This window comes from Scomber scombrus, chromosome 3 (assembly GCF_963691925.1).
Source record: "Scomber scombrus chromosome 3, fScoSco1.1, whole genome shotgun sequence".
Taxonomy (NCBI): domain Eukaryota; kingdom Metazoa; phylum Chordata; class Actinopteri; order Scombriformes; family Scombridae; genus Scomber; species Scomber scombrus.
In genome coordinates this window covers 12,184,718-12,209,901 of record NC_084972.1, presented here as the reverse complement: position 1 = coordinate 12,209,901, position 25,184 = coordinate 12,184,718, and the positions used below count along the sequence as shown (strand labels likewise).

General features: G+C 40.2%; 3 protein-coding genes across 3 annotated transcripts; 2 read left to right on the top strand and 1 right to left on the bottom strand.

Moving 5' to 3' along the window:
- Nucleotides 1-2,170: 2,170 nt before the first annotated feature.
- On the bottom strand, nt 2,171-10,096 carry LOC133977829 (evC complex member EVC). The gene is made up of 20 exons (XM_062416120.1): nt 9,917-10,096; nt 9,684-9,809; nt 9,351-9,437; nt 8,752-8,975; nt 8,536-8,620; nt 8,334-8,432; nt 8,080-8,208; nt 7,822-7,983; nt 7,460-7,676; nt 5,996-6,144; nt 5,714-5,812; nt 5,341-5,553; nt 5,056-5,165; nt 4,632-4,833; nt 4,230-4,454; nt 3,951-4,086; nt 2,897-2,999; nt 2,646-2,772; nt 2,446-2,536; nt 2,171-2,362 (listed from the first exon to the last, which is right to left on the bottom strand). Exons 1-20 carry the CDS (start codon nt 10,094-10,096, stop codon nt 2,214-2,216), a joined length of 2,913 nt encoding a protein of 970 aa, XP_062272104.1. The 3' UTR covers nt 2,171-2,213.
- Nucleotides 10,097-11,606: 1,510 nt separating this feature from the next.
- Nucleotides 11,607-22,686, top strand: LOC133978204 (limbin-like). Its single transcript, XM_062416586.1, has 23 exons — nt 11,607-11,672; nt 11,948-12,026; nt 12,917-13,101; nt 13,441-13,497; nt 13,635-13,821; nt 13,945-14,045; nt 14,192-14,257; nt 14,353-14,487; nt 14,628-14,767; nt 15,012-15,336; nt 15,491-15,730; nt 15,937-16,112; nt 16,321-16,480; nt 16,582-16,758; nt 16,890-17,200; nt 17,318-17,492; nt 18,112-18,255; nt 18,490-18,717; nt 19,004-19,236; nt 19,342-19,429; nt 19,622-19,797; nt 21,848-21,949; nt 22,192-22,686. Exons 2-23 carry the CDS (start codon nt 12,008-12,010, stop codon nt 22,592-22,594), a joined length of 3,828 nt encoding a protein of 1,275 aa, XP_062272570.1. The 5' UTR covers nt 11,607-11,672; nt 11,948-12,007; the 3' UTR covers nt 22,595-22,686.
- Nucleotides 22,687-23,357: 671 nt separating this feature from the next.
- On the top strand, nt 23,358-24,421 carry LOC133978049 (cytokine-like protein 1). The gene is made up of 4 exons (XM_062416374.1): nt 23,358-23,557; nt 23,659-23,703; nt 24,081-24,227; nt 24,320-24,421. The coding sequence occupies exons 1-4, from the start codon at nt 23,420-23,422 to the stop codon at nt 24,419-24,421; spliced, it is 432 nt and encodes a 143-aa protein (XP_062272358.1). The 5' UTR covers nt 23,358-23,419.
- Nucleotides 24,422-25,184: the final 763 nt, after the last annotated feature.

The window sequence follows — 25,184 nt, the reverse complement described above, 5'->3', positions numbered from 1 at the left end:
AGGAAGGCAAGTTTATTTTCAACAAGGCAATGCAAAGTCACATAAAAAGTCATTAAAACAAGATATAAAAAGAAATATAAACAGGATTGCAGGTGCAGGTAAAATTTTGAGTTTTTAGAAGACTAAAGGTATTCACAGTGTTGATGAAAATGAAAGTTTACAGTCCTTTTTCTCACCAAAGAATCTGCCTTTGAATTCAAGTATTGAATATTAATAATATGTTGTACATTGCCTAATGATGTATATCACATTTTAATAAGAATAATAAAGCAGTAATAAAACATTGTACATTACCATGTCGTATTGGTTTAAATATATAATAAGACGTTATCATTCTTCATGGTTTTTATTATATTTCATGTTAATAGTTTTAGTAGAATTAAATTGATAGCAACTCTCTATGTAGAGTTAGTTAAATCACAAGTTTGATAGTATTTCACATTTTAGTAGTTTTTAAGAAAGCATATAACATCTGAAATGTATGTATGGCAGTAGATTGTCTCAGCTGTGGTGGTAAAAGCCATTTGAGTGGGAATTTGGATAGCGACCTTATTTTGGGCCCTAAAATAAATGATCATCTGATCTGATGACGCCATCACACTGCTCACATCTTTACCTCACTGAGTGGACATTTTAATCTCATTTCTAATTACAGCTTCAGGGCTTGCCCTCATAACTGTGGAACAATACGAGATCTATCGATGACAGTACTAACAAGAATTGAGTAACTTAGTTCCATGTAGTCAAGCTGTCTTTGAAAGAAGATATTGATAAGAGGGGAAATGTCTCCTCTGAACAGGCGCAACGAGTCCTCAGTTGTGTTTGTGTGCCAACTGGGACAATAATAAAACCACAGTGTTGCAAATGCATTTTAGGTTGTAAACGTCTTCCTAAGGAGTATTCAGCGTAGAGGAGCCTAGGTGGTTCTCCACTTACCTGATCTATTGAATAAGATTTTCAGCCACACCTGCATCCATCAAAAATGACAAATAAGATCCAGTTTTACGCAAACAGCGAGGACATATTCCAGATAGATGTGGGTCAGTTCATATTGCCATTCTCATTCTCAGGGCTTCTGTGTTTGTAGCTGCGACTAGCCTACAGCCGAGGCAGGAAAGGAAAAAATTAGAAATCAGGTCATCTTCCCACAAGTCCCTGCAGTCCCCTACGGGACCTCAAAATACATCCAAACGGTTTCCCCTCACGACAGATCAGCGACGACACTTGCAAACAACCATATTTCTAATTGACATATAGGAGGAGAGACACTCTTGGCAGGACAATCCAGTGTGTATAAGTGGGTCAGGTCCAGGAGCATATTTTGTCAAGGTACCATTGGAGTAATTGGTTATGTGTGCAAATTGAGCATAGAAACATCAGATTAAAAATTGATGTCTGCTAATTGACACTCCTAAAACGCCAAACTGTCAGTAAACCATAAGGACCAGGGTAAATTGCCTGCTAGATTGCTGCCTACACACAGCTGTCTGTGCCAGACTTCAGCCCTCCTAGACTTTTCACCATTACTCTGCATTATCATCCATAAAGGCTTGTACTTAAAACCCCATTAGGATAAGAGAAGGGCAAGGCTTTCATCGGTGAGTAGTAGCACTCTGCTACAATCAGAATGGACATCTAATTCAACCGACAACTCACAGAGGAGCACATCCATCATCCTATGTACTCAGTGGAATCACTAGGAATCAATGCAGTGAATGAGCCGTGTTATGAAAAGCAATGCGTGCGTGCATTAGGTAAAATGTATTACACCAGGGCTGTCACATGGCACTTCTTTATGCCAGGTGAAAATAACAAAACTCAACAATGCATTCACAGTAATCTACTTTGTTCTTTTTGAGAGATTTGTATGATCTGATGGTATGTGCCATTTACTGAGGAAAGTGAATGAAGAAATGACTATGTTGCCATTTTCTATCACCAAAAACACTTAACAATTTGGAAAAAGGAAAGTGACAATTTTTAATCATTATCATCATTAACATTTAAGCACAATACTTATGTAAAAATTTGAAACCAGATTGGAAACTCCATTTTTATATAAATAAAGAACAGATCCCTTAACATACTACCTTCTTACAACAACACTGCTACCAAAAGTAGATGCAAAACTTTATCAAGAATCAACAATAAAAATAAGAGGGTAGCAAAAGGCCACCATTGTATGCATATGTAAACACTACTGTGTGAAGATTTCAGCTGACACGAGACTCAAGTTCTCTTTTCTTCTTTTTTGTAGGTTTCACAGCTGGGGTTACAACAGTTGGAGTCAGTGATGGATTCAAGGCAGGGTCTAGTGCTGGGTTCAGGGCTAGTAGGTCCAGTATGTTAGGATTCTCATCACCTGTTGAAATTTGACATCATGAGGGACAGCAAACATATAAGTACAGTATACATATCTTTACACTGTAGGGTAAGATTGCTAACCAGTGTCCTCTTCACTGGCTTCTTGATCTGGACTGTGGAGAGAAACTCGGGCCAAGGCTGCCAGCTCAGTTATGAAGCTTTCTTCTGCCTCCTAATGGACACAACAACACAGTGCTTACAGAAAATAACAGAAAAATAAAACATTTGTTAATAAACCTAATATCAAATATAGAACACATGAAGGCATGAAGCATACTAACCAGTAGCTGTCCTTTGATCTTTTCTATGGTTTGATCCTGGGCTACTTTCCTCTGCCTCAGTTCCTCGCACATCATCTCCTGCTCCAGATCACACTGCTCCAACACCCTCCTTTTGTGGAGTTCAACCCTGACACATACACACAAATAAAAAATAAAAAAACTATACTTATTTAATGTGTTTTAAGAGTTAGAAAATGAAACGGGTAGTGGTAACAAGTCAAACATTACTGTCAAAGCCAGGTTTATCGTACCTCTGTTGAAACTCGGCAGAGGTGGGTTTCCTGCCCCAGTTCACCAGCTCTCTCAGCAAAGCTTTGCTCAACTGACTGCTGCTTTCTTGCTTCTCATTCATATCTGGAAAAGTTAACCTCTCTTAAATTAAAGCTGGAGTGTCAGACTTTTGTCTCCCCCTTATGGCAGTGAGAGTAATTACAAAAACATTGTTGACACGCTTACATCATAGGCTCCCCCATTTCCTACTGCGCCCCTACTATTCTGGCTGTAAAACAGTGGATAAATTGTTTTGAGCATCACACAACCCCTGCAAAATGACTAATTTCAATCAGATTAATGTTTCCATTCCGTTAAGTCTCTGGTGCACATGCACAGTATGCATTCATCCAGCCAATGTGGAAATGTCAAAACTGACACCATATTAAAAACTGTATACTGTAATACAGAGAGATGTGCCTTGTGGTGATAGGCTTAATAAGCATTGTGTGAACTCGTTTGGAAAGGACTTGACTGAATCTGAAACACTCCTTGTAACTTGGGGGTGTTTTATCTACTGAAAACTGTATTTATCAATCAAAGATATTAAGATACATCTTTTACAGATTTAATCATTTGGTAAATTCACATTTCCTGTGACTCATCAATGAAATGCATAACATAAGTAGTGCCGACTGATAGAAATGTCAGCTGATATTGGCCTATCCCAGATATATTGGTATACATCAGTATTGGTGTATGTTTTCTGATATGTGCTGATATTTAGGAAAAATATTTTTTTTAGAAAAGTTATACAGGCAGCATTTTATGTATATTTGATCCTTTTTCTCATTTCTCTGTCTCTATATGTATATATATATATATATATATATATATATATATATATATATATATATATATACACATATATATGGCCCCAAAAAATCTGTATCAGTCAGGCTCTGAACAACAGCACCCAATGGTGAAATACTTCACACAAAGCATTTTGTCTATGTAAAGTTTCAACCTTTACACTAAAATCAGGGTTTAATCATGTGGCTGTGTGTATGTGTGTGTGTGTGTGTGTCATCTCACCCTGGTTTATGTTTGACTGATCTTCCTGTAGTTTTTTGGTGATGTCCTGTAGGTGGGAATAGTAGCTTTGGACCAGTGCAGTGAGAGAATCTTTGGTAACATAAACACTCTCAGATGCAGCCTCTGTCAGGTGGCGCTAATGAGGAAACGCAGGTTAAGGACAGAAATATACTTGACAAACTCATCAGACAGACCACAGGGATTTAACTTTAATTTGCAAGGGATTAATAAAACAACAAGAATCCTAACAATGAAATAACTCCTACCTATAAACCCTACCTTCAAACCATTGTCCTGTTTACAGGGGGCCTGTGACTCAGTGGGTGGGGCCTCCATCATCTGTTGGATGGCATGGCTGAGGGCGTTACCCAGCACCAGCTGTGCATGGCCCTGAAGAAGCTCTGTCCCTGTTTCCAGCTCAGACAAAAACTCCTGCTGGAAGCTGTGGCCCACCAGATGACTCTCTGGACCCAGATGCCTCTCTGCTAGGCTTGCACTGCTATTCTGTGATTGTTATGACACCAGAACAGCTGTGAATTTGAGCTATGACCAAGTTCTCTCAATCAGTTGTGCTGTAGCACCCTTATTGCAGTTGGCATCTATTGAGAATGGCTAAAAGAGGTGTTCAAAAACACCCAGAAACAAATTACAGTGAGCTTCAGTAATGTGTACTTTCCCCACCTTGAGAGTTGAATTGACACAGGTCTGGTTTTTACTGGGATCCTCCATTAGCACAGCTCTGAAATCAGTCTGAGAGAGCACCTTCAGCTTGGACAGCCTCATCTCCTTCAGCGTGTGCAGACAGAAGTGCCTGACCACAAAGTACCTACGCACTGCCACCAGCAGGTGCTCATGTTTCTGCTCTATAAGGCTCCCCACTTGGCTGAGAAAAAGATCATATTGCAATATTTTACTAAAACACATGACCACAGATTCCGATACAAATGGAGATGGATATGTAGAAGAAAGCTGAAGTGTAATCCTGGTGTTAGCACTGATTTAGCTTTTGTTTAGTCATTACGGAAAAAATTAGTGCCTTTAATTCCTAAACATGTCAGATAATAGAAAAGCTTTAGGTATTTTAATAGAGATCCTCCAGTCTCACCTGTTGAGTGTGTAGCTCTGTCTGATCACCATGGCTCGCAGGATCTTTATCTGTTGTTCACTCAAGTGTTTGAGACAGGCCTGCACCAGAGCCATCTCCTCACTCCATACCTACAGAAAAAAGGTCACAAACAATGAAAGAAATTTAGAGTAATAAAACTTACCAATGTCTCATAGACCTGAATTGACCATGCATGGAACAATGTTAAAAAATTAAAGTGCTGAAAGAATCAATGGGCCACTGATAGAGAGGCTGTATGTATCTGATCCCCAAAAGTGTGTCTACCTGTCCATCTTTATCCAGCTGAGCCCTCATGTCCTCGAGTTGCAGCCTGATAGTGTTCTCTGCCTGCTGCAGCTGGGCAACCAGCTCCTGCTCTAGATCCAACCACAACTTTTCACAGTGCTCAGCAGATATCTTTGACTGGGCAGGGATAGAGGTGAGGAAGATGTCTTTGGCTAGCTCTCCAAGCCTCTTGGACCAGGAGGTACGGAGTTTCTAAAGATAAATAATGTTTATATAAGAATAATGGACACACACACACACACACACACACACACACACACACACACACACACACACACACACACACACACACACACACACACACACACACACACACACACACACACACACACAACAAGATGAAATCTCTCACCCTCCAAAGACCACAAAGAGCTTCAGCCACCCTGTTGTCCTGCTGCAGCTCCAAGTCAGAGAGCTGCTGCCTTTGTTTCATCAGCAGCTCCTGATACACCTGGAGGAGATTTATAATAGTAAAGTTAACAGTGGAGAGGAGGTGTGAAAACCAACCGTAACAATTATGAACCAGAAGTTGTTCATGACTGCGTTATCATCCCTAAAACTTAATTAACTGCTGGAGTCAACAGTCATTTGCGTAACCTATTTAATATGCAACAGTGATCCAAAATGTTCTGACCTTTGTGAGCTGCTGTAGGTCACTATGAGTCTGTTTCAGTTCGAGGGCACAGCTCTTCTCCTTGGCCTGGCTCCTCTGAAGCTTCTTTCGCTTGGACTCCATTTTGCTACACTTTTCATTCACCAGCTCCTTTGTCTTCCTCATGCAATCTGGAACATAACCGTTGAACTTTAAGATGACCCTGACAGGTTGTGTTTTACCAAAAACAATAATAATAATAATGATAATAGCAGTCTGTAAAGCAGTTGTAAATGTTGATTTATATATTGCTTTTGTAATAAATATGTAGTATTGGGGGCGGCTGTGGCTCAGGAGGTAGAGCGGTCGTCCTCCAATTGGAAGATTGTCGGTTCGATTCCCGGCTCCTCCAGTCTACATGTCGATGTGTCCTTGGGCAAGACACTTAACCCCAAATTGCTCCCGTTGCTGTGTCAACGGTGTATGAATGTGTAGTTAGCTTCTCCTGATGATCAAGGTTGGCACCCTGCGTGGTACCCCTGCCATCAGTGTATGAATGTGTATGAATGGGTGAGTGAGTTGTAATGTAAAGCGCTTTGAGTGGTCAAAAAGACTAGAAAGGCGCTATATAAGTACAGTCCATTTACCATTTTTAGTACAGTTTGTTCGTTTGGAGTCAATGCTACACTACATCTTTAAAAAAACATCTCTCACATCAATCTGTGATTTTAAAACATCCCAGGAGTTATTTTGTAATTCTGAATCGTAATCCACTCTTTTTAGTGTACCCACTAACTCTCAACCTGTCTTTACGTCTACTAAAGAGCCCACTTGTGAATGTAGACAGAGAAAGCAAAAGCTGATGTACTTACAGTGTTAGCAATGGGAAGAGCAATATTGTTTTTAAAGAGTGGTCAAACCTCTTACGCAACAATAAGAGGTATGCTGATAGTGAATAACCTCTGCTATGATGGATATTTCATCGGGCTTACATAACGAACATGCAAAAAGAACCTATAAAGGAAAAATCCCTTGCTTAATCAATGTATACACTGTTACCAGTCATTTAAATTATATTAGCATGTCTTTGTTTCTACAGTAACAGCAGTAAATGTCTCCGTAAAGTATTATGCTGAAAGATGTTGCATGAGAGTCAGGCATAATATTCAGTGCAGTCCTGAAAGAACGTGACCTTATTTTAGAAGCTAAAGAGGATTCTCAGAAAAATTGTCTATTTTGAGAGGGTACGTTTTGAAAACTAGGCTAGATGTTGTCCACTGCTACCTGCCACCAGCAGCTTCCACATACATTTGGTTAGTTTCTCAGAGAACTGTGTTACTACATTCATTCATTCATTTGTAATCACCTTAAAGTGCTCACTATCAAACCATATTTTTTCAATTATCTGTGTTGACCTTATAGTACTGGCTACTTAATACCCGAGCAGAGACTCAATTATCATTGTCTTAGGTCAAACTGAAACCACTTTCACTCAATGCATCTCACCCTCAGTGCACTGTTGAAGGCCTTCTGTAAGAGTGCTCTGAACTTCTGAAAGTATCTTTTCCATGTGGCCAAAGGTCAAGACATCATTGCTTGTCAGCTGCTCCAGTACTGTGGCTATCAAGCCCTGCCTCAGAGACACTTCCCGCCTTAGCAGGGCAGGTTGGGATTGGAGAAGCCCCGTCAGCTCCTCCCACCACAAAAGCTTCTGCTGGATCCTCTAAGAGATGTGAACAGATATATTCAAAGAGCCACATATTAAGTCATTAGCAACTTTTTGTTTAGTCCAGCCTTTTTTTTCAAATGATGACACAATGGGTGAGATGCGAATTGAACCGTGCCAGCCAATAACTTGTGTTGTTCACCTTTACATCTGCTTCTTGTGTGTTCATCAGGTGATCCTCTACTGAAAGAAGAGTCTGGATGAGAGAAGCAGTTACATTCTGGGCTTCATCTGGAGTGAAAATGCTGGTTTTCTTCAGCAGATGCTGGCACAAGTCCTCCACCTGCTTGCTTAAACCCTTTGACTATAAAGAGGACATTAGTTTAGTTGCATAGCAAAGTGGTACTTTAAACTTGGTATCACTTTCATATGATTTTCTGAGTTTTCTCTTCACTGTTACCATTTGAAGGCCATGTTCAAGAAGATCTTTCTGAGCTCTCTCTATTTCCTCCAAAGTGCAGGGTGCATCAACAGGTTTCTCGCTGGCAGTGTGGCCTGCTGGAAACTGTTTCTTCAGCTTATCCAGTTCCTAAAATGACAAAATATACTTTCAAATGAACTAAAGGTTCAAGATTAGTTTTTCTATACACTAATAACTGTACGATGAATTCAAACCATGATATGTATTAAATGCCATTCGTCAGGTGGCATTACCTTTTGCTGCATGTCAAGAATATTCTTGGACAAATCTGCATCTTTTTTGTCTTTTGGGAAACGACAGCTGAATATTATTTTCATCATTTGAAGAAAAACCTATGGCAAGAAAAATATATATTTAGAGAACACAAAAAACATTTGACTGTTAGACATTGGCACACTTAAAAAATATATAGACTGATATAAAATATAAACTTACCAGACATTTTTCTTCCTGAAGCTGAGAGCAATTCTGTTGTACATCCTGCAGAGCCAAACAGTAAAGGCTGATCCTACCTTCAAAGCTGCAGACAAGAGTATTATCATTATCAAGCTTTTTTTTTTTTAAATTTGTACATACATATTGTAAGCTTACAATGTATTGTCAGTGCTTCCAAACCAGAGTTACCCTTCCAAAGTGTCAAGAGACTCCTACCCTGTTTGTGTAAGTGTATGAGGATAGTTAGAGACCCTGATGAAACTCTGGTTCTGCAGGCTCTTGGGAACCAGTGAGGAAGAGATAAACTGACTGCTGTCATCGTTGTCCTGCTCTTGGCTCAGAGACTCTCCATCTGTAGAGGAGGACGACTCCTCATTTGGCATCGCTGGCAACTTTGAGTGCTCATGTAGCGAGGGATTGGATGCACCGTCTGCTAAAGGCTGCCAAATACAATGACAAATTACAGAAAATATCTTAGTATAATGTCAGCAGCTGCTTTTTTTACGACATATATTTTTTTATTAGCCGTACATAGTATCTTCAGTATCATGCAATATGTAACATATCATTACACACAAACTGAATATAACACACTATATTATACATGCATTTGCATGTATTATATAGTGCAGGTTACTGTTTCCTCTGCATTGGTACCATATTATGGGAACATTTGCCCTACTCTACTCATTACTAGATATTATATGATGGTATTATTTGTGTATAAACTAATAAAAAAAGTTTAGGAGATTTTCAATGAGTGTTACTTTCTGCATGGATTTGGGCATTGTGCTGTGTAATTATGATGGACTTACTCTGTATTTTTGGTTGATGGGGTAAACCACCTTTGCTCTGGATGCAAAAGCTGCCACATCACTATTCATGGGTGGCTGCACCTTCTCCTGGTCAATGAGTTAACAGACTCCATAGTTAGTGAGATGTTAATATGTAAACAAAAAAAATGCTACCCTGAATGCAAGTACATATTTATGTTAATGATGTGCAAACTGTACCACACAATCCAATCTTATTTGTTACGCAGCATGAAGTTTACCAGCTATTTGACATCATTTTACAAATATAAGTGTCATGTAAATGTACACCTGTGCCAAGCTACAATAAGTCTCAAACAGTGTTTTGGGTATTACAGGGAGTAATCCTTTGTCATTGGCTGTCCCACTCGGAGCCTCCTTTCTGCTGTTGCTGACACAGTCACTTTGGTTGTTGTCCAATTCCCCATCATCTGGGTCAAGTAGCCTCCTTGCGTTGTAACCCTGATGGGATTATATTAGAGTATGGGAATATGTTGTTTGGATGAAAACAGATACAGAAGGAAAGTGACTGTCGGTGGTTACATCTTGCATGCATGGCGTTTTCTTACTTGTCTGGTCAACAGCAAAGGCTTCAGGCAAAAGACATACAGCAGAGCAGCAGCTAGTATTCCCGACAGCCCTCCACACACTGTAGCCACTGTCAGCAGTCCTGTGTATATGTGAAGAGACTCGGCGAAACAGACCAACACATCGGTGCCGCAGTCTCCTATCTGCTCCTGCTCTGTCATTTCTCAGTAAACTCACCAAACTGTAACAGTGGGGAAACTCTGAATCCTAGCATTTTGTAGGATAACACCTCCAGCCACTCGACATCTAACAAGCAAAACTCATCTCCTCGAGTAAAAAAAAACAGCTCTGGTTTTCCACACTGAGATTTCTTGCACATGTATGATTTAAAATATTTAGCTTATATAAAACGATTTAAGTTTTCAAACAATAGCTATAGCTCCGATTTGCAACAAGCTCTTGTAGCAAAGACTTTTTTTCTCCTCCTTTTTCCAAAACGACAAACTCGGTGATTATGCTGCATTCAGGTACTCCTCGGATGGTCCCAGTTTCCGAGTTGGGAAGTCTTTCTTCCGATTTTGGTAATGTTCATGAGCTTTTTAAAGTGGTAATGTGGAAAAGGCATGGACAATAGAAAAATGTGTATTTTGACCCATACAAGTCTGCACGAGTAGATTCCCCAAAACCACTAAAATATTGTTTTACCTGACTTGTTATCGTGGTTAATGCTATTAAATAGCTATGTACAGTTATCACCCAATATTATCTTACAAATTACATGTGAGCAAAAAAACATTGATAAGCAACACGTGAGTTTTCAAAAAGTTTCTTGCCATTAACCAAACATTTACTTTCGTTCGCCGTGTTTCTCTGCGAGTCATGTATCGACATATTAAACGACTTTCAGCGACGTTTTTTCCGACTTCGGGGGCGTTCACGTGAATTTTCCCGATAAGGGTCTAATTTTTCCGATTATTCTGATACCACATGAATGCTACATTGGTTTAGCTAACGAGTAGACGAGGGTGACAACGCCTTCAATATAAAAGTACAAAATGATCCTTGTAGGAAAAAGGACGTATTGCTCTGCTGGGTAATAATCCACGGCTACAGAAAGCACGTGTGTTAAATATATAATCTATTTTGTATTGTTTTTTCGCATGTTTATGTGCCGTGATGTATCTAAAGTTTCAATCATCGTACTGTCTCAGCTATGTTGTTTTATCTTGAAAGGCAATCGGAAACACTCGTATGTACTTTGTTGTGCTTGACATACTTGAATTGAGGAGGAGTCGTTTTTTCCAAAGTTTTGGAAATATTTGTCGAAGTTGAACAGCAACGGATAAAATGTTTTTTTGGCTGTATATGCACATTTGAAAGGTCGTCCATAGTTTTCCTTTAAGTAATAACGTAATGTGCGTGAGAAACACAGCTAAACTTGATGTTTTTCAGGGAAAAGCCATGGAAATGTTTTCCTCTCAGCCGCGGCGACATCAGAAACAATGCAGTCAGTTAGCTAGCGGCTCTGCTCGGTGAGAGCAGAACACCAAGTAGATGCTTCAGGTACATTTTATCGCCGAGATTGTCACGATATGGTGCTTTTTCCTGAATACCGAGGTTTCATGTTGGTTTCCAACTCCTCTGTATCCCCGTTGGTGTCATGATGACACCCGGCGTGAAACGCATGCCGGTGTTGTGGAGGACGGGGCTGGACATCAGCGTTGTCATAACGGTACCTCTCAGGCTACGTCCTGGTACTCCGCACCACCATCACAGCTTGTCTTGGAGAACCGTTTGGTGAGTAGCCTAACAATCAGTAGTAACAGAACTTTTTTATGTCAGGAACACGGATTTGGTCTAATTTAAGCCTCCAGTGTCTGTTGATTCAGTCACCACAGAGGATGCTTTTTGTTTATTGTTTGTTTGTAGGTGCTACTAAAGATACTAAAAACATTTTGATTAACTTTATGTAATCAGGCCTATAACAGACATTTATTACCTTCGAGGGATGTTTTTGTTTATGCATGCTTGTAATATTGCTAAATCTTTAATGCTGAATATTCTTTTTCCAGTGTCAGAGGCTCTCCAGTATCCATGTAACTCAACATGACCCTGGTGGGAAATCAGAGCAGATGCTGCTTAAAATTGATGGTTTGTTCTCTTTTCTCTGTTCCTTTTACTTCTATGCACTAAAAATAAATAACATATCAAATGCCTGAGCAAATGTCATAATAGTTAAATACACTCTAGTTGTGCATTTTATTCAATGCTGTAGACCTACAGTTGATATAAAGTATTGGTGTTCCATTATGGCAAAAATCATAATCACCATTATTGTAGTCAATATTGAGATCACAATTATTTCACACCATCACTCAATAGCTTTGGAAACATCATGCATTTATTAAACTTTTAAAAGAAATTTGTGTTTTTAATAGTGGATTTCCTTGAACTTTAAATATGATTTAACAAATTCAATAAATGTAAAAACAGGAGATTAATAAAACAAATTCTCGGTTTTTTGTTCATAGACGACTTTTGTGATTGAATTTCAGATAATTAACAAATTGGTCGTATTGCTTTGTGGTGCAGACATCACTCAGTATTTGTTGCTCGTTGGACTCATTGAAACCATAGTGTTTCCCAACAGCTCAATTGATTTTTACCTTTCTTGTTGACCAAAGACTCTTTTTCTGTCATCTTGGCTCTAGCTGAACTAATCATGCCATATAGCTTGGCTGAGAGTGAGTTTGGGCTTTTTAGCGAGGGATGAACATCTTCAGCTGTAAAGGAAAGGGGTGCGCTGGATTTATAACACAAGACAAACACAAAACACTGCGAAATGGGATGCGGCACGACAACGGCTTTATCTCAGATATCTTTTTTTTGTAATTGTTAGACGCCATAATCTCTCATCCCTAGTGGAAATGTCAAATTCCATGTGCAACCTTATTATGTATTTATGCGCATTGATTGTCAATTTTAGCCTCTGTAATTGTGCTTAACCAAAGTTGTTAAAATGTCCTCTATATTCCTGACAGGTACAATGGAAACATACTATGAGCCCATGGTGCTTACTGCAGAGGGGCCTCTCTCTTCTTCAGCCCCTGCTGGCCCATGGGGACACTCCTTTTTCACTCCATTTAAATACATTTCAAACACCTTACGCTTTCGGGGCCGCAGAAGCACACTCACCAGATACAACCCCGGCCACACTCTACCTCAGGTGTGTTTCTGCTTTATTACTACCTATGTAAACTATTCTTAATATTAAATTGGTAATTATTAAGTAAGATGTCTATAGCTCTATAATATAGACTTTCCCTCTGTACAACACTCCTGCAGGTGACTGACTGTTAACATTTAAAAAAGGTTTTTGTGAAGTGAATGTATGTTGAATCAGCATTCATAAAGTAAAATGGACATTAAATTATGTGAAAATCTTGCATGTCTACAGCATTTTACATCCCTTCCAAATACTTCTTCATAAAATTACTGCACACCAACCAAAGAAAGATTATCAACTTTAAAGTAACTTATTATACTGTGTTGCATGTTTCTACAGGTTCAGAGTGTGGCGCCTCCATCTGCATTTGGGGTCAAATTTTCTAAGTGTGCAGAGGTATGTCAGTATAATAATTTCAATTAGCACTTAGCTAGATGCATGACCACATCTAATCCCCAAATGAACATTACAAAACATTTAAGAGCAAACACCCAGTGATTCTTACTTCTCCTTTTCAATCATGTGTGCCTCAGGCGAAGCTTGACACCGATCCTCCTCAGCTGACATTCTTCCTGCTGATTAAAAACATGGGCCCAGTAGGTGGCACCAACCTGTCTCAGGTGGCTATCCGGGACTCCATATCTGGAATAGTGCCGGTGAAAACTGAAGGCAAGGTTGTGGAAAGAGGCTACCAGACGTTTGCCATTGATTCACTGGCTGGTAAGTCAGGATTTTTTAAAAAGAGGATTTTTAACATCGTCTTGTTTTAACTTGAGTTGAGTTCAAATATTTTGTGCATGTTGCATCTTCAATAATAACATAATACTGATATTACCTTTTCAGCTGGATCCCACATAATTTACAATTATACAGCACACATAAGGAGTCATAAGAGCGAAGTCTTGAACCTTCCAGCTTATCTCACCTTTTCTAACGCCTCACAGGTAGGCCGATTCATTTCAGCTGTCTTCAACTTGAAAAGCAATCTCCCAAAGTGACAATTGCATTGAACCAAAAACCATCTCTGTTTTTAGAATTACAGTCTGATAAGATCATTTTCTCTGTTCTCATTGTTAACTCAATCCCATAGAATGATGTCAGCATGTTTGGCCCATTAACAGCTAATCTAACACTGAGGGTGAATTCAACTGATAGGGTAAGTTGTAAGCACCTGACATACACCTGTAGTGTACACGTAATTGTATGTGTACTCCTCTAATGCTTTCAATTTTGATGATGTTTCTGTTGTAGATTTATCCTAACCATGGTATGCATTTTGCTGGATTTGTCGGTGGGTTCTTTGTAACTTTGGTGCTGTTGTCGCTGGGGTTTCTGGCCATGAACCTGATAGGTCTCAGAACCAGACTGAGCCTTCTACAGCACATGGTATCACACATTAAAAAATCTAAATCTATTGTACAGGGTATTTATTTGTGTTTGTTACTTTGTTAAAAATTGGCTGGTCATTGTTCGTTTCAAAATTTGCTTAGTTTTGTTTGTTTACACATTATATTTCCTTGACTCAGAGAAACAGAGGTGATTCAGACCCAGAGTATGCAGACTGCAACATGAGTGAAACTATCAAAGATGAGGCAGCATTTGAAGACAAGATGGTAGACACCATGGTGCTGGAGGATCCGCAGAACATGTACCAGGCTTTGGAGAAGTTAGTAGACCAGTCAAGGGGGAATTACATACTTCTTTATATTTTTAATCTAATTTAATAAGGCATTAATTGTTAAAAAAAAAAAAAAACACTAACAAGGGAAATACATTTTTAAATATATGAATGGGTTCCGCCCAAATGAGTATTCACTATAAAATCTAGTTCAGTTACAGACTATAGTGCCATTAGTGCCATAGTACCATAAATATCTCACTATCTTTCTCTGCTAACTCTACATATTAAGCCTTGAAATGTCTACACTGCTGCGTGCCACCAATAACCTGGAAGCCACACGGATTCAGATCTACAAGGACGTGATGTCCTCATTGTTGGGTGGCTTGCGGTCTCGGGGCCAGGCCAGTGCCCAGGCCCAACAAAGGCTGCTCAGTGTGCTCCACGGACAGCTGCTGGGCATGGAGGGTCGGCTGAAGGAGGAGCGAGGGGCCCGCATGGCGGCCCTGGCTGGCCAGTGTAACCTGGAGACTCGGGAAGAGATGGAAGCAGAGCACTGCAGGGAAGCTGCTGAGAAGGCCCAGGCAGAGCTGCTGTGTCAACATGCAGATCAACAGGTCGATCCACCACTTTTATACTGTTAATAGATTTCATTGTTATAAAATTCTTGATTGTGATAATTAGGATTTTCTAGCTTGTAGAATACTTTTGGTTTATTACTTTTTATGACATGCTCTCACTAAACTAAATCCCATTTTTGTATGTTACCAGGAACTCCTCCAGTGCAGTGTCCTCCTGGAGAAGCTGCACAAGCTGAGCCAGAGTCAGCTCCAGCGCATCCTGTTGGTCCGACATGAAGAAGCCTCAGCGAAGGTCCAGAGGCAGATTATTGAGTGGCGCCGGGTGGAACTACACAAGATCTTCTCTGAAGAACTGGAGGAGGCCACAAGGATGGGCGAGTTGGAGAAGAGCACAGCCAAGAGTCTTCAGCACAGTTACTTTGCCTATCAGGTAAGCAACCAAAGTAGATTTATAGATGTGGGATGTTAGAATTGGCTATTTAAATGTCATGCTCAGTAAATAAAGTAGATAAGACATAATTATGTATGTATTCTGTTTATTTTCTTAATCTTAAAAAAAATTGTAGATGTTAAAATTGGCAGATACCGTAAATCAAGGAGTGCATATTTTGCCATTTCTTTCTCTTTTCTGACCAGGATCAGCTAGAGGAGGTGCTGGATGTGGTCCTTGCCAATCAGCGCTATGTGCTAGCTGAAAGACATGCACAGAGGAAGTTCCTGGTACATAGCCTGCACAGCCTTAATAGTCTGATTTCTGACACCTTCTCCACCACTTCCTGCAATTTGGACAGCTGGTTCACTCACATCAGGAGGTTAGTGCCTATAGTAGTTACCAGTGCTTCAACACAATCTGCCGGGTGTACCTGGTTGCACTATTACATTATACTACATTTATAGACTGCAAAGGTGACCAAGTAAGCTTGAGTTTTGTTTACAGTTCAACCTAGAGTTCTAAGCTCATGCAAAATAAGTAAGCTAGACTATAGCTTTTTTTTTAACTTGACATGTCTTCTCCACCAGAGGGAGTGCAGTGTCTGCTGAGCAGATAGACCAGCTGCAGGACAAAGCCAAGAAAGAGCAGGTGATGGTGAGGCAGAGACTGGATGAGGCACTGAGCCAAGAGAGGAGAGCCATGCGCTGTGGACTGATTAAGAAGAGGAGGGAGCTCATCTCTGAGTTGGTGAGGAGTGTATTTGGGGTTTTATTCCATTGTGGACTCATACCACAAAACATGTTGCTCATTTCATTCCTCGCTTAAAATCCTGTTTCTACCCTCTCCAGCTGAGGGTCCACAAGCAAAGACAGAAGGATCTGTCAGATCTGTCTAAGGGTCTGGAGGAAGGGATAGAGGTAGCCCAACACCTACACTGTTGGCAGAACTTACTGATGGCTCACAACTTGGAGCTAGCTGAGCTTATCAACAATCTAGATGAGGAAGCTGCCGCTGACATCCGCAAGGTGCTCACACACATTCACTTACAATTATTGAGCGAATCTTCTTGAAAGAAACATAAAAATACACACAAAATGATAGAGTTGAGCTTCATTGAGTTCACTCCCTGTCTTGATCCTTGATACCTTTTCTATAGATGACCATGCGTGTGATCCAGGGTGCCATAGCAGAGCTCAAAGCCATCCAGCCTTCTGCGACCCAAACCCTGCTTACACTCTCTCCTCCAGGGATGCAACGCTCCCTGCTGCAGGTGGAACCAGAGGCAGCATCAGGGCAGTCTCAGGGACAAGGAGCAAGTGCTCTCCTGCAGGGCCAGGAGAGGCTGCACCAGGAAGGCAAGGCTGCCTTACATACCCTCAGCTGCACCAGGGAGGCTCTGCAGGATGCCATGGAGAAAGAGCTGCAGGAGCAGAGGCAGCTCAGGGATCACTGCAGAGCTTTCTTCAGGTCAGTGATATTGTATAATGATGCATTTTTTTCCAGGGGATATAGTATAAATTAAGTTGTATGTGCTTCAACATAGCCATTCAAGTGATTGCCTTCTTTGTCTGTGTCTGCTCTCAGGTGTTTGTGCTCGTCCCAGCTGACCCTGTCTGAGGATGACAGGCTGAGGATGAAACTGGAGTTTCAGAAGTGTCTGTCTGTGATGGACCGCTGCTTGGTGCTGCCTCACGCCATCTCCAGAACCAAACTCCACACCGCCCTGGCAGCTTGGAGAAAAGACAGCGAGCAACATATGGTGAACATATAATGACATATTATTGAATTTAGTTTATGTTCTAAAAGCCCCAGGCAGACTGCTAATGGTCCTGTGAAGTATTATTTACCTTGATTTGTCCAATAATTTAAGACATGTAAGTGTTATTGAACTGGGCATGGTAATGAGAACAAGCAGCTCCCCCATTTTTAAGACCCACATACTTTATGTATATTTGTAGTATGATTACATATTAGAGTTGTCATTGGAGTCAGTTGACAGCATTTGAATTTTTCTGTACTTCTGCCTTGTCGTTTTATACAAGGATGTCTCTATGGAAACCCACTCAGTTTTCCTTGTGATTTGATGATGATGCTTTTGTTTTAAATATCCTCACGAGACAATTCTCAAGGTAACTCAACATGAACCCCAAGGAACTAAGTTACAGCAAGAGATAATGGAGCATTTAACGTTTCTCAAATGAGAAGTGGTGAATGGTGGCTGCCAGTGCAAACCACACTGCAGTCAGCAGCTGGATGAGTGTACATTATTATTCAGAAATAATAAAGGGCTCCACAGAGTGGTTTTATTTCTAATCACATCATAACAGCACGCTTGGAGTCCTTTCCCAACCACCTTATGGACATTATGGTTTTTGCAGATAAAACCACAATCCAAGGGAAAAACCAGCGAGGCCAGACAGAAAACAGACACATCTGACCTGCTCCATTTCCAGAAAAAGCTCAAGGACAGGATTCAACTGTTTGAGAAGGAGAAGGAGATGGAGAATGGTGTAATGAAGAAGGTAAAGGACAGAGGGAAAGAAGGACGGAAGGTTCAATTGTCACTACCGTCTACCAATGTATTTATTTTATACTATATCTAACCCTTCCACTAAGCTCATACAGTAGCAGAAGCCATAATCCTCAAAATAAATGCATCTAAATTAAATTGCGTTTAATTTCAATGCCTGGATGGCATACAGTGTGGTTTGACTTCATACAAGATGACTAAAACTCATCCATTGTAAATTTGGCAGGTGATGGAGGAGATGGGGAAGGAGAGAGAGGATGATCTGCGTTCTCAGGCGGACAGTTTGGCGATGCAGATGGCTACCATCCACTACCAGAAGGCTGAGAGGAGGACTAAGGTCTTGGAGACCTCCAGAGCCATGCTCACCCTGCACAGTCTGCTCATTCATCAACTCAGAGAGAGAAAGAGCCTTGAGAGACAAGACATGGCCCAAAGTATACAGAGCCACTGCTTGGTAGGAGTTAACCTCTGTGCTGTTGCATTGCAGAATGTTTTTTGGGCTGCCACACACTTGTAGTGGGTCAAAAGTGATGATTAAGAGGGATTATTTGTGTGTGACTCTATACATTGTTTGTCAGGAAAATCCTGCATAGTGTACCTTTTAAGGTTCAAACTAATATTTAATTCTCAGAAAACTATAATTTCCATTCTTATGTTTCTTCTGAGGTATTTACTTTCTCATTGAACTTGCAGATTTTTAATGTTTAATGTTTAAGTGTTAATTTGACTCTTTTCTTCAGGGCCTAGATGAAGCGGAACAACAGCTTCATAAGGAGAGGACTGATTTCGACAGCCTGGAAATGTCTCCTCTCAGAGTCAAGGCAAATCAAACAAACCAAGACGACTCCGATGAAGGAGAGGAAGGTGGAGAGGAGGAGAGGCTGTTTCAGCTAAGGCAGGATTGCAGGATGATGTTCATCCTCCAGGAGGCACTCTACAAGTGTGATCAGGTCATCACACTGTTAGCTGAGAGGTGGGCTGTTATGTCAGTTTTGATCTCGGGAGCAATGAGGAATTTTGTAAAGACTTAAGGTTGACACAGACCATTGATGTGTCGAAACTCTCTGGTGTTTTTTAGGTTACAAGAGACGACTGCCAACAGCCAAGCCACGGAATATTTGAAAGAACAAATGGAGCTCAAGAGACTTTATGCGAACTGTGACCAGGTCTGACTTTTTCCTATGTTTTTACCTTTTATTATAAAAATATAAATGACATGGGAAAATGCAGGGCAAACCTATCCACACTTCTGTGTGAATGCTAGTAGAAGAAATCTGTACTTCAGATGTCATTATGCCTCACTCCTGTTTCATTTTAATCCCCATAACATTTAATATGTTAACCTCTCTTTATCTCAGGACCTGGAGTTTGCATCTCAGCTGGTGAAGCAGAGTCAGGTGTCTGCTGAGGTTCTCCTGGAGACCCTGCGTCTTCTCCTCCCCACCCTGCCTGAAAGTGAGCTCCTTTCCGTCACTGATGCCCTCTGCCCCAAACAGCACCCCATTTCATCATCTACAGAGCAGGAGCACGCAGGGTAAGAACCAGGTTCACAATCTGTCTACTGGGAAACACTAGTTTTAATGTCGAGAGTTAGAATTTTATACATCTAATATATATAGTAGCATCACATTTGATTAATATATTTGACTCATGAGAGGTGACCATTACTTTTAAGTGTAATAATATAAAAATGTATCTCTATTGTAGTTTAGCAGTGACTCATCTTGTAAAAGTCCAGTTTTCTGTCTAAAAAATCTGTATATCTAACAATTTGCTTTGTTCATTGCTGTCAGAAAATTAATTACATTTCTTTTGGTTAAGTATTTGTATGCCGAGCCACTGACCTTAGAATCTAACACTTAGAAACATTTGAACCCCAAAATGGACAGTGGAGCCTTTATTTTATCAACAGTTTAAAGTTAAATCAGGATTTAGCTGTCTGCAAAAGGTGTCATGGCTTTTCTACTTTTAAAGTCCTGGTCATAGTTGTATTTTTAAAAATTGTTTATGTCAGGAAACTCAATACTTATTTAGGTCATTTTGTACCAGTTAGACAAGAAACCGTGGGATATTTATTGTTGCAAACACCACTCTTTTACTGAAAACAGGGCAGGTGGTCATTGGAGCATTTGATCAAATAATTTATCTTAATTTGAAATCTGTCTGGCTCTGGCAAATTGTACATTTTGCATGTGCCAACAAAAGCTTTTGTCTTTCACTGGTCTCTTAGTTTGTGTTATTTTTTTCCTTTTATCAGGAAAAGAAAAGAACAACTTGGATAAACTTATGAGGAGGCCAGAGTCTCAGCAGTTTTAGCTCTGTGGTTTAAGATAGTAGTGTTTTGTTTTGTTTTTCAGATGACTTTTTTCAGGCTTTATGACAGGAAACTAGAGGGGGGGGGGGGTTCTCCAACTCGGAGAACCGTGGACATTATGGTTAAGTGGTATGTGCCTTAACCATGAGGTCACCAGGGCGCCCAGAGAAAGTAGTTTTTAATGAAGTCACTGATTAAATAAAGGCAGCATTGCCACAGCGGCTGGCTGAAACACTGCCATCTCCAAGCAATGTTTTAGATTTAAATAACAAAAATACTGTTTGAACGCAGTTCCACAGGGTTCATTTTACCTGAGCCAAGAGGAAGAGATAAATTATTTGACTCCTCATTTAATTTCCCTCTCTTCATGATACGCTGGAACATTCACGTCTGGCCCCTGCTAAGTTTGGATTTCATTACTGATGAATAATGAATGTCTCATGCATGAAGTCTCATTGGATCTGAGCTGTCTGGCCACACGACAAGAGAAGTTTGGAACAATCTGCAAGACATGTGTTTTTCTTTTCTTTTCTAGTTTTTTTGTTTCTGCTGTTTTGTTTGTTGATTCAAGTTTACCCATTACTGAAAACAGCCTAAGATCTTTTTAATGTGAATTTAAATAAATAGTGGGATGTGAAACTCAAATGCCCTAAATGTGGAACTAACATTATAATTTGAGAACATCTTGGATCTGACCAGCCAAGGCTCATTTACTGCACTGTTAAGTGTGAGATCTTTGATCAAATCGCTTTATTTATAGCAATGCAGTCGTCTGATGACAGTAACCGAATTAAAGGCCAGAAACAATACTTATGTTACATGAAGGACTGTGTTGAAACACACAAGAAATGATTAAAGGAAGCTGAAATGGACCGAAGGTTTATTTCTTACCTGACCTGATCAAACTGCCTTGTTGGTGAAAATGGTCCATGTTAGTTAGTTTAACTAATTTAACTCATTGCTGTTGAATTTATCCCTGGCCTTTCTCAGTTTGTCCTCCCTGTTATCTTACAGTTTGATCATTCACCACAGTACACTGTTTAAAAGTGTGCTCTGAAATGGTTTCTGTGGCATATTCTCAACATGTAACTAATCAAACACCAGTAGAACCTGAAATACCCTGAATGCAATAAAATGTAAAGAAGCAGTGCAGTTTTTACTTTGTTTTTCAGATGGTTAGGTATCAATGACCATTGTTAGTTAAAGTAAAGTCTACAGAAGTTGGATTGCAGTTGTCAGTTTCATAATATGATGATAACTTTCTGACCAGGTGTGCCGGGGGGTCTAATCGACTTCTACCTGTCAAACTGAGAGAAGATGTGGTGCATAAAAGTATGTCAAATATGCCAAGCTGCTCTTTGGACAGGCAGAGGTAAGTTCAACACATTTCTGTGTTTTGCTGCCAGCTGCTGTATTAAAACTTGATGTTTCACTATCATCAAGACTAATTTGTAGTTCAGCAGTCATCATAGACAAATCCTTTTATTGAAGTGAAATATGCCTTTCATCATCGGAGGACTTTAATAGCTGGGCTGCAGTGACTGCATGCATGAGGTAAGCACTTAACAGTCCAGTCCCACTAACAACAGCTCCTTTGTCCTCCACTTCTCACAGACTCCAGGAAAAGAGGCAAAATCTGATGGAAAAACTGCTCCCAAGTTCCCGCCTCTCAGTTACAAGAGATGTTGCACCACTGCTGGTAGAAGAGAAAGGAAAGGAGGACAGTTTTACTAAAGCACAACCGTCTATTTATAAATCAACCACGACTGAAAGCACAGTGACACAGCAACGCAGTGGCACTACAGCAGAAAGTGTCACAGAGGCAGTGAATGAAACATTACACAGCTCAGCGCTCTCTGCCAGCACTTCACTGGGCAGCCTCACGACTGGGGAAAGGTTGTTCGTTTTTCGGGATCCACCTGAATCACAAGACAGCACCTACGCCCCCAAGAAGAAAAGAAAGAGGAACTTTCTTAATCTGAAGAAAAGCTCGGTGGCTCCAACAAACCTACCTTGAGATTTACAGACATTTGATATTGCCAGTTTTTCTTCCATCTCCATAATGATGGTACTTTGTTGATTTATGATAAAACCCAAAATAAACCAATAACTTTGATATGTAGCACAAAAGAGTAGAACATTTTCTGTACTATATTCAAATGTTTGATGTAGTGTGCAGCTTTGTTTTTAAGTAAAGACATCTGATTTAAACTGTTTCCAGAGTTATTTCATTTCTCAGTACTTCGTTTTTATAGGCAGTATGATGTGCAAGGTCATACACGGGTGGTATGATGTTGAAACATAGGCTTTTGTCTTGAATTGACTTTTTTAATTTTTTAATATAAATATTCACTAATCTACAGAAACATATGTTCTGAAAAGCTTACACTTTACAAATAAAACTCCTGTCTGTAGTAGAGAAAAGTAGTAAAAATCCATGCCAAAGTCTACTGTTTACATGTTCAAAACTGCAGATACTGAGGTTTTCTAGTCTGATGTGAGGACCATACGTTTACACTGGAGACACACATCAACTTCCTAACTCCACCTGAGCCTAAAACATTTTCTTGAATCTCACTGAAACAGCAAGTAGGTGATAACACAGCCAACACTGCACGAACAGAGCTTTGATTTACTCTCCAAAACGCAGCAGAGCCCAAATGTTTTTGCTCAGCCTTTGCAGTGCTTCCACGTCACCGTCCATCTGTTTTTTTCCCTTTTTTTTCCTTCTACCACTCCATCCTTAAAAGTGCTGCGAGCCCTCCACTTCACTGTTTGGATCAGTGTTGACTGCACAGGCAGCTGGAAACAGTCCCGAGCAGCGTCAGCACAGTTATCCGACATGAGGCTGGGACTCGTGTGTTTCCTCAGCTTTGTGTGGCTGTCGGAGTGCGCACCTCCGACCTGCTACTCCAGAGCGCTTGGCCTGGGTAAAGAAGTGATGGATCTGCTGGATAAAATACACAACTACCATCGCACGGTAAGAGCTCCCTCCTTTATTGCATTGTCGTCTTTTGCAGGAAAAAGCTGTTTATTTTCAAGTTTTGTGAATCCTAACGATAATGTTTGTTGTATTGGCAGAAAACGTGTGCTGAGGTCCTACCAACGATCTTCATTGATGTGCATGTAAGTCTATAACATCAGTGCTATGCAAAAAGTGTGGGAGACACAGGTGTGTTGGAAATGGGTTTTATTGAAAGTAATGGAAACTGGAAATTGTTACATTTTTCTCTTTTTCACTTACAATCATTTTTACTTATTCATTCCAGACAGATATTAGATGTGACAAAATCTTATCTGATGCATCCATGCCCTGTTGTTTATAAGTTTGAGGGTTTGTGAAATTAGAATGAATTTAATATTTAAGAACAAAAGAAAACCAAGTGAGTTTACATTTACTGGGTGTTAGTACAGTCTGTATTGTCAGGCAAAAACAAAATCACTGATGAGGAATCACTGATTGACACACACAGTAGTACACACTTGTGGCTTTATCTCTCTAGAACTCATGCGTCACAACCAAGCTCCGTGACCTTCTCTACTTGCTGCTGAACCATCCCAGCCAGGAATGCAGAGAGCGTCCCCGAATGGTGCTGCTGAAACGCAAAGTCCAGAACTTGCACACGATCATCACAAGAATTTGTTATCGGGTGAGGAACATTTGCAGCGTGTTAGACCTTGAGATCCTTGTTTTTGAGCTCGAGAATGGCTTGATCACATCATGTCTTTGTGTACTTGACAGGACATGGTATTTTTCACAAATGATTGCGAGGGTATTGATACTGGACACAGCAGCCCTTACTTGGGAGAAGACAGACTTCAGCTTCTGCAAGAGGAGAGATGAGCAGCACGGAGAGGAGACAACAGATGCACACTGGCCTTTAACATTCATAAAAACTGCAATATGTGGAATGCTAAAGCATGTACAATAAACACCAAAGCTTATTACATTACTGTTTCATGTTCTACCTAGTTGTTTGCGTGTGTTAGCTGCAGACTCATGTTAGTGGACATGTGTGGTTACATTCCAGCAAGGGGTGCAGAACTTTCCACAGGAAATTTGCTGAATGCCAACCATGCCGATGGAGACCTTGAAATAATAAAGCAATAAAAGATGCTTGTGAGTCGTGCTTAACTGCTGCTTACTTACTAGGGCTGATCAAAGGTTCAAGTGTCATTAAGAGAAATATGTCATGTTGCCATAACCCTCAGTCTGACTAACATGTCTTAAAGGAGCATTATACAGCATTTAGTAAACATTTGAAGGGTTGAACAAGGTGGTTGAGAATGTTATGTAAGAAAAAGGTTTCCTAAGCATTGCTGTCTCACAGTTGAACAGTGTGTTCCTTCAGAAGTTTCTTGCATCCGATGTGTTTTTACTTTTGTTTTAAGAAGGTACCACAATGCTGCTGCTTGTACTCAAGGCAAGTCAATGTTTTCATGTTCTTAAGAAAAATTGATATAATGGAGCTCTCACTGTCAGACACAGTAGAAACATTCGCAGTTTTTGTATTTTACTGGGCCTTCTTTATATGTACTCAATGACAATACATTTCTTATATTGTGTAATAAACCGCTGTATGTATCAACTTATCAACTTGTTTTTG

Coding starts and splice junctions, on each gene's coding strand:
- LOC133977829 (XM_062416120.1), bottom strand. CDS start 10,096: ATGACAGAGCAGGAGCAGATAGGAGACTGCGGCACCGATGTGTTGGTC. Junction 5,554..5,713: donor CTCTTTGTGGTCTTTGGAGG/GTGAGAGATTTC, acceptor ATTTATCTTTAG/AAACTCCGTACCTCCTGGTC. Junction 2,537..2,645: donor AGATCAAAGGACAGCTACTG/GTTAGTATGCTT, acceptor TGTGTCCATTAG/GAGGCAGAAGAAAGCTTCAT.
- LOC133978204 (XM_062416586.1), top strand. Junction 14,768..15,011: donor ATGTACCAGGCTTTGGAGAA/GTTAGTAGACCA, acceptor CTACATATTAAG/CCTTGAAATGTCTACACTGC. Junction 18,256..18,489: donor AGAATGGTGTAATGAAGAAG/GTAAAGGACAGA, acceptor TAAATTTGGCAG/GTGATGGAGGAGATGGGGAA.
- LOC133978049 (XM_062416374.1), top strand. CDS start 23,420: ATGAGGCTGGGACTCGTGTGTTTCCTCAGCTTTGTGTGGCTGTCGGAG. Junction 23,558..23,658: donor TACACAACTACCATCGCACG/GTAAGAGCTCCC, acceptor TTGTATTGGCAG/AAAACGTGTGCTGAGGTCCT. Junction 24,228..24,319: donor TCACAAGAATTTGTTATCGG/GTGAGGAACATT, acceptor TGTACTTGACAG/GACATGGTATTTTTCACAAA.